The 9,132-nt window shown below is 39.1% G+C and overlaps 1 protein-coding gene across 6 annotated transcripts in view; it reads right to left on the bottom strand.

Annotated features, from left to right (window-relative positions):
• GRIA2 (glutamate ionotropic receptor AMPA type subunit 2) overlaps positions 1 to 9,132 on the bottom strand; it is a 112,192-nt gene that overhangs the window by 6,369 nt on the left and 96,691 nt on the right. For all 6 annotated transcript variants that reach the window (XM_048847503.2, XM_048847500.2, XM_048847498.2 and 3 more), the window contains exon 13: positions 1 to 8. This exon is cut by the window's left edge and continues 240 nt beyond it. In XM_048847503.2, coding sequence (XP_048703460.1) covers positions 1 to 8 — 8 coding nt within the window. The remainder of the gene's footprint in view (positions 9 to 9,132) is intronic.

Genomic DNA, 9,132 nt, shown 5'->3' with positions numbered 1-9,132 from the left:
TTAGATCTCTGCAGAGAAAATAAAAAGCCAAATTAACTTCTCTCCACAGAAGACACTAAACATGCATGTGAGAAAACGCAGGTTATGTTATTCTTGGTATAAATCAAAACTCAGTGCTGAAGGATTATAAAACCAGCATTCTTTTCCGATTGATTATTATTGCTATCATTTCATATATAGCTTATACTTCTACCAATGATTTCATACACTTCAGATAAAAATAAAAGATATAGTAGAACTGCAGTAAACTTTTCAACAGAGATTCCAACTCTAAAAAGAAAATCTTCATTCCACTAATGAGTTCTCCACTGTTGAATATAGTAATCAGGTATAACAAGTTGAAAATATGTCCTTGAGCCACTAGAAAATGTTAAATCACTCAAAGGAAGATGCTAACATTGCTATGAAATCCAAAGATAACATGGACAATTAGATCACTGTGTCAAATTCCTCTTTAGTGGCGATACACAGTATGGCACATAATTGAAATGAGTCATAGAAGTTGTATTCTCTTCTCCCTTTTAGGAAAAAGTGAGGTAACTGGAGCCAGTTGTTTTTCTTTGTAGCTTGCAGGGTCCTGTTCCTTTTGCTTTAGAAAACAAAAATCCCTCTGGTTTAGTCGATAGTTACTTTCTTGCCTGGAAAGAATGTTTAGCTAAATCAAGTTTGGTATTTGTATTTGGTTATTGGGAATGGTGCAGTCAAAGAGGAAGAAACTTGAAAGGAATCGTGGATGAGTCCCAAAGGGCACTTGTAATCATGAAATATGATCTGGTGCTGATTCTCCTGACCTTGTATAGTAATTTACATACAAAGTGAGTGCAAAGTGGGTATAAATCACTTCTACTGATGCAAGTGAATGAAGAATTTGGATTGGGTAGCATTTTACACCCCACTTTGCACAGGTGGAAATGACTGCACAAGGAGCAAGGCAGTCCCAAAGATTTTGACCACAGAACAAAAATAGTGCAATGTAGGGCTTTTCTATTACTCCACTGATGATATTTAGACTTTATTCAGTCTCACTTATTTAAGGAAATGGCCCACACCAAGACATCCAAAAATCTTCAAAACAGAAGTGAGGTTGTTCATAAAACCAGTTTTCTCAAATTGTAAGAGTTTTCAAAATATTGTCTACATGCTTCAAAAAACTAATCCAGGTGTTATTCTTGGCTGATTAATGGCCACAACCAGCAACTTTCATTCATGTGAGCAGTCAGTGGGGCTACTTTCCTGGGTAAAGATGGCAGAAAGAGGTCTATCCGTAAAGGGACATTACATTTAGGGGAGATGGACCAAAACATTTTGGAAAGTGGAATACATCTGAATTTTGGGTGATCAGAGGACAAGCTGGGTATTTACCCACCCATTAGGAACAGATCCAATAGTATATACTGTTTCCTTAATGCCACTGAAGAGAAGGAGGGCAGAAGCACCATAAAAGGATCTCACTTACGGTCTGAAGAATGAACCCATCGAAGAACTGCTACATTAATAGACAATAAAGAATAAAACTGCATTGGAACAAATCACCAAGAGTCTTTCCAGTTACTATAGTTCACCGCTCTAGTATAGTATTATGTCTTGGTGAATATATGAAATATTTTAATCTAACTGTAAAAGGTACTTCTGATGTTGTGATCAATCCCATTGCTACAGCACAGACAAAGCTATGGTATATACACTTACTCTCTTATATATGATTTTTCCTTCTTGTATTAAAAAAAACATGACCTGAAAATCTCTCAGAAGCTAAAAAGTGCCTTGGGAATATCATGTCTTCACTGGGAAGCATAACTATCAAAATTATTCGTTTTGCTAAGTACACCCCCCATTTACATGTAAAATATTGCCTTAATTAAACAGGGCTCTTTCCAATGATATTCATTAAGAAATTCAATTATGCAGCACTTTATCAAATTAATTAACTATCTATTCATTTTGTGGGACATCAGATAACCTCTCCATTTTGTTCTTAAAATGGGATGATGTCGTTATTATGTCATTTACAGAAATAGCTCCACAGTCTATCAAAACTGTGTTAAAATGTGATCTGATATTACATGAAGCAGAACTTCAGCTGTGGAATATGGTTTGTAGAATTATATTTTTGACCTTCCATGTTACAAAAAGGATAGAAATTGCTACTGCTACCTACAACTAGTAAAGTAGAACAATAAATGAATCTTACCAATTTGCAAACAATCAAATATTGATATAAGTGGAAAAATACCATCTAGTTATTATTCTATTTTTATTTTAATTATTCCAAGATGAAATGTTTGGAAATATATGATTATATATTAAAAAGAAATATAGATTCAAACATAGGGACTACACTAATATCATAGAATCATAGAATATCAGGGTTGGAAGGGACCTCAGGAGGTCATCTAGTCCACCCCCCTGCTCAAAGTAGGACTGATCCCCAATTAAATCATCCCAGCCAGGGCTTTGTCAAGCCTGACCTTCAAAACTTTTAAGGAAGGAGATTCCACCACCTCCCTAGGCAACGCATTCCACTGTTTCACCACCCTCCTAGTGAAAAAGTTTTTCCTCATATCCAACCTAAATCTCCCCCACTACAACTTGAGACCATTACTCCTTGTTCTGACATCTGCTACCACTGAGAACAGTCTAGAGCCATCCTCTTTGGAACCCCCTTTCAGGTAGTTGAAAGCAGCTATCAAATCCCCCCTCATTCTTCTCTTCCACAGACTAAGCATCCCCAGTTCCCTCAGCCTCTCCTCATAAGTCATGTGTTCCAGTCCCCTAATCATTTTTGTTGCCCTCTGCTGGAGGTTTTCCAATTTTTCCACATCCTTCTTGTAGCGTGGGGCCCAAAACTGGACACAATACTCCAGATGAGGCCTCATCAATGTCAAATAGAGGGGAACGATCACGTCCCTCGATCTGCTCGCTATGCCCCTACTTATACATCCCAAAATGCCATTGGCCTTCTTGGCAACAAGGGCACAAAGTTGACTCATATCCAGCTTCTTGTTCACTGTAACCCCTAGGTCCTTTTCTGCAGAACTGCTGCCGAACCATTCACTCCCTAGTCTGTAGTGGTGCATTGGATTCTTCCGTCCTAAGTGAAGGACTCTGCACTTGTCCTTGTTGAACCTCATCAGATTTCTTTTGGCCTAATCCTCCAATTTGTCTAGGTCCCTCTGTATCCTGTCCCTACCCTCCAGCATATCTACCTCTCCTCCCAGTTTAGTGTCATCTGCAAACTTGCTGAGGGTGCAATCCACACCATCCTCCAGATCATTTATGAAGATATTGAACAAAACTGGCCCGAGGACCGACCCTTGGGGCACTCCACTTGATACCGGCTGCCAACTAGACATGGAGCCATTGATCACTACCTGTTGGGCCCGACAATCTAGCCAGCTTTCTATCCACCTTATAGTCCATTCATCCAGCCCATACTTCTTTAACTTGCTGGCAAGAATACTGTGGGAGACTGTGTCAAAAGCTTTGCTAAAGTCAAGGAACAACACATCCACTGCTTTCCCCTCATCCACAGAGCCAGTTATCTCGTCATAGAAGGCAATTAGATTAGTCAGGCATGACTTGCCCTTGGTGAATCCATGCTGACTGTTCCTGATCACTTTCCTCTCCTCTAAGTGCTTCAGAATTGATTCCTTGAGGACCTGCTCCATGATTTTTCCAGGGACTGAGGTGAGGCTGACTGGCCTGTAGTTCCCAGGATCCTCCTTCTTCCCTTTGTTAAAGATGGGCACTACATTAGCCTTTTTCCAGTCATCCAGGACTTCCCCTGATCGCCATGAGTTTTCAAAGATAATGGCTAATGGCTCTGCAATCACATCTGCCAACTCCTTTAGTACTCTCGGATGCAACACATCTGGCCCCATGGACTTGTGCATGTCCAGCTTTTCTAAATAGTCCCGAACCACTTCTTTCTCCACAGAGGGCTGGTCACCTCCTCCCCATGCTGTGCTGCCCAGTGCAGTAGTCTGGGAGCTGACCTTGTTCGTGAAGACAGAGGCAAAAAAAGCATTGAGTACATTAGCTTTTTCCACATCTTCTGTCACTAGGTTGCCTCCCTCATTCAGTAAGGGGCCCATGCTTTCCTTGACTTTCTTCTTGTTGCTAACATACCTGAAGAAACCCTTCTTGTTACTCTTAACATCTCTTGCTAGCTGCAACTCCAGGTGTGATTTGGCCTTTCTGATTTCACTCCTGCATGCCCGAGCAATATTTTTTTACTCATTCCTGGTCATTTGTCCCATCTTCCACTTCTTGTAAGCTTCTTTTTTTATTTAAGATCAGCAAAGATTTCACTGTTAAGCCAAGCTGGTCGCCTGCCATATTTTCTATTCTTTCTACACATCGGGATTTTTTGTCCCTGTAACCTCAATAAGGATTCTTTAAAATACAGCCAGCTCTCCTGGACTCCTTTCCCCCTCATGTTATTCTCCCAAGCGATCTTGCCCATCAGTTCCCTGAGGGAGTCAAAGTCTGCTTTTCTGAAGTCCAGGGTCCGTATTCTGCTGCTTTCCTTTCTTCCTGGTGTCAGGATCCTGAACTCGACCATCTCATGGTCACTGCCTCCCAGGTTCTCATCCACTTTAGCTTCCCCTACTAATTCTTCCCGATTTGTGAGCAGCAGGTCAAGAAGAACTCTGCTATATGGTACAGTGCACTCCTTTTATCCATCTCAGATGATTTCTTATAAGCGGTTGACTCTTACACGCAGATGACATGGATGAAATTGACTTTTATGTTTTAAACCACCAATTTTTGTATCCAATAGAGAAACATCTCATTTACCATAACTAAATTCTGTAGACTTTAAACATATTCAACACGGAAAAAAACATACCAACATTCTAACTGAGCAACAGGCTATTGTTTTTTTTTTAAATCACCAAATCATTTAGCTGGTGCTTTTATTAAGGCAATTATTAAGACTGTACAACATTTTATAACGTTAAACAAAGTGTAACTTAGCAGAACTATATCTCTCTTTAGGTAAAGATTCGAAGATACAAATTTTAAAAAACTCTCAAATGAACTGGAAGAAACATAACATATGAAAGTGCATTACATTGACTTTTATAGCATAAATATAAATGTGAGACACCATTTATAACAGTATTGACTCCCATTAATATTTATTTCAGAGTGTCGCTGTCTGTCACTGGAGTGGCATGTCTGGCACTGTGCATGCACAATGCAGTGGTACCAACTTGTCCAGTGTTCCCTGGATCAGTCATTGCATGATCCACAACATCCTTTTCAAGGTGACATAGAAAGTTAAAATAATTGAAGCCCCTGGACAATAGGTCTTTTGTCAGAGTTTTCATGACATCCTTCATTTGGATCAAGGATGAGACAATTATCTCGCCATTATCAGAGTCCACCACTGCATTGTTTTCAGGTGTCACTTCCAGTTGGTGTCTGATCTCAGTCACAATGTCCTCATCAGAGACAGGTTGCATAACAAAAACATTGTCATCGATGTCTAGCCACTCTTCAAATTTGTGTGAATTGAGTTTTCTTGGTGGCTCAACAATTACTTCCTCAATGGGTGCTGTGACCAGACCTCCTTTTTTTCCCCAGCAATTCCAGATTGTTGAAGCATCAAAGTCAGACCAGGCGTTTGCAAGAATTAGAATGGCATCTAAAAGACTGACCTTCCTGGCAATTTTTACAGCGGTAGCTTTGTTGTTCTCATCGTCAATGTGGTGCAATACTGTGTGAGCTATTTGCTTGTGAAAGTACGCCTTGGCGGTTCTGATAATTCCCTGATCACATGGATGAAGGATAGAAGTTGTGGTCTTCGGTAGGAATTTAAGTAGGATATTCCTCAGTGCTACATCTTTCATCGCGTGGGCTGTGCAGTTGTACACAAGTAGCAATTTTTTTTCTCCTTTCCTGACCCAACTTTCAATCCCAGTCCTTCAGTCATTCACCCAATAGATACCCCATCATCCAGGCAGATGCATTGGCAGCATAGCAAACTGGAAGATGTCTCACATTTTTATAACATCATGGGTTTTGACTTTTCCTGTTGATGAAAAGATCCTTTTACTTATCAGTCACGGAACAGATGAACAGAGAAGTAATTGTTTCCTTAGACTTTTTTCCCCCTTTTTTTATTTTTTTTTTATTTTCAGATTTAAAGGTAAGTTCCATCAGGCAGGGCTTGAAAGTAAATTCCACTTTCACCTGCATTCCAAATGTCTTCTTCAGCGAAGTTATGTCTCATTTCGATCCACTCATTTTCTAACCATTCTTCACATGATTTAATGTCTGTATCTTCTGCTTCTCCACACATTTTCTTTAAAACAATTCTCTCTTGGTTACTGGCCAGTTCTGGCCTTGAAGTCAGTAATGCCCTGGGCCACCAGTTCTTCTGCTTTCTGCATCACCAACTGTCCTACTGCGGGCGGGGGGCACTTCTGATCCACTTATAAGCGCTGCCTAAACCATAGGTGCCTTGCTGATGGTATTCTTTTTCTGTCTCCTTTGTTTTGTATGTTGCTCTCCTGTCCTTGAGAATCTTAGATAATGTAGCTTGTGGAATGCTCAATTTCTGAACTGCATCTCTTTGTCTGGTCTTTGGAAGCCTACCACTGAAATCCAGAAGGTGGTGTCTTTCATCTGCAGAAAGTCGATTTCTTTTTCCTGCCACATTGACTCACATATAAATGGCACAATTTGTTTTTTCTACACAGGGATTATATTTTATATATGCTACAAGATATGTGATCAAATTCAAACCAGCTTTACTGGCTTATTACATGACATTGCACTTGATTGATCACCATATTACATGTAGTCAGTTTGCCCCAAAATTATTCTTATAAGCAGACTGTTTGATTCTTACATGCACAATACTTGAGCATGGTTAGTATAGGAATGATTTTGTCCCACGGGTTTTGATTAGTATATGCAGTTGATTTTCATATCAGTAATTCTTATAAACAGAGGAATGGTATTATATTTTTCACCCCAATGTATCTCAAGTTAATGGATATTACTGAAAATAGGTTAAATATTCCAAGGAGACACTGAAAAGTAGAGCAGAACTTTGTGGATTTTGAGGTTATGCTGTCCTGGCTTTGCTTTTAATAAAAATCTTAAAGAGTCCTCTACAAATCGAAAAAGAGTCACCAGAAGTGGTCAGCCATTTCCTGATTTTATATATATAACATCCCCCAAATAAAGCATAGGGCTGAGCATTACTCACTATTAGCACCTGCCTGAATTACTGTCATTCTACAAAGTTACTATCTCTAGCAAGATCAAGGGGAAACAATATGAAGAACACACAACCCAATACCCCATTGAGCTGGTGAGCATTTTCCCTACAAGAGCATACACTGAAAAAAGTGACAAGTGGGACAAAGGATTGTAAATATGTAAGTCATGGACTGATGAAGTACTGACCATAATCTTCACCTGTCTTAAAGTGGTGAACATTTAAGGAGGTAAGTGTCAAACATAAGTGTTAAGCAAAAAGTTCAAAACCTTTTAACCAGTGTTAAAGGTTTTAGTCGAGGTGCCTTTCTATGAGAGTTTTGCTTTATTGAATTTCTGAGCCTCATATTGTTCAGTTTCAGCAGAATTTAAATTCCCCCAGATCATATTAACAGATTTTAAGGCCAGAAGGGATCATTCTGATCATCTAGTCTGACCTCCTGCACAACATAGGTACATAACACACAGCTTATCTCTACTCAGATATTCCAGTTCAAACCCACTGTTTTCAAAGTTCTGCCGTAAAGAAAATCAGCTTTCTTTTAATTTGTTAAAAACGTTCACAGGACAAGATATTGCTAACATAAAAATAGGCTAAATTATTCCTGCAGTAACTTTATTAAAATAACTCTATTGATACGGGGACCTGTATATTACAGACGTTGCATGTCTACGAATGAGACTTTGTTACACTGTTTTCATACATATGCTTGGTCATTTTCACCTATGAAAGTCTTCAAACTATGATGTGATAAATTGTAGAGTATTTGCTCCTGTGCACTCACGAGTATCCAGCACAGTTGACTATTAAATGTTAACCACAGCACAATCCACTTTTGGCTAGGGTAACAGTAATGTCACACACAACCAATTTATGCTAACATTTGCCTCCTGAATCAGACACAGACTCTGCTTAATAACAGCTGGAATACTGTCAAAAAAGATGTCTGGAAGTTTGTTTTCTAAAACTTTATGAAATATTAATTAGATAAGCATTTTGGGGATGTGCACCTGTATTATTCTGACCTTTGGCCACACAACACTGTCTGCTAAAAAGTATTTGAATAACATGAAGGAGAAAAAAATCATACATGGGAAACCATATCTGAAGCCACTGATAACTTTTAGAAACAAGCATCAGAGGGGTAGCTGTGTTAGTCTGGATATGTAAAAGCGGCAAAGAGTCCTGTGGCACCTTATAGACTAACAGACGTATTGGAGCATGAGCTTCCGTGGGTGAATACCCACTTCGTCGGATGCATGGGATGCATGTATACACCCATGAATGCTCATGCTCCAATATGTCTGTTAGTCTATAAGGTGCCACAAGACTCTTTGCCGCTTTTAGAAACAAGACACTTTACTCGAGGGGGAAAAGTGCAGAATGCACTACTATATATTTATTTCTATGTATTTATTTCTAATATAAAATGTGTACTTCTACATTGGGATTGCAACACAAGGGAGCACAGTTCAGAATGGGAAAAGTTGAATACTCCAGTCCAAAGAAAACTCAGATTTTTTCTTTCCTAGTGATTAATAATGTACAAATACCAAAGTACCTCAGCCATCACACTGCTCCACATCTTCTTTCACTTTTATTTCAGCTAAAACACCTTTTTATTTCCTCCGTCAAACATGAACAAAACCAAACCAAACTTGCTTAAATCAATAAAAGAATGTTTGAAGAGGCAGATGACATTGGCACTCTCCTCATCTAACATTTTCTTCACTGCTGTTCCTTTTCTTGAACTGGGCAGTGAAACCCCCTTTTCCTAGCAAAGGGGTAGATAGCTCAAAGATCTGGTGATCTATGTTTCCCTTTCTAAGGGTGTATTGCACACTTTTTCTTATTTCACTTGACTTTTCTGTAAACCACAGAAAATAACAAATAGA

Source organism: Caretta caretta, chromosome 4, assembly GCF_965140235.1.
Source record: "Caretta caretta isolate rCarCar2 chromosome 4, rCarCar1.hap1, whole genome shotgun sequence".
NCBI classification, from domain to species: Eukaryota; Metazoa; Chordata; order Testudines; family Cheloniidae; genus Caretta; species Caretta caretta.
Note: the sequence above shows the minus strand (reverse complement) of the source record. Positions and strands in the feature narration are given on the sequence as shown.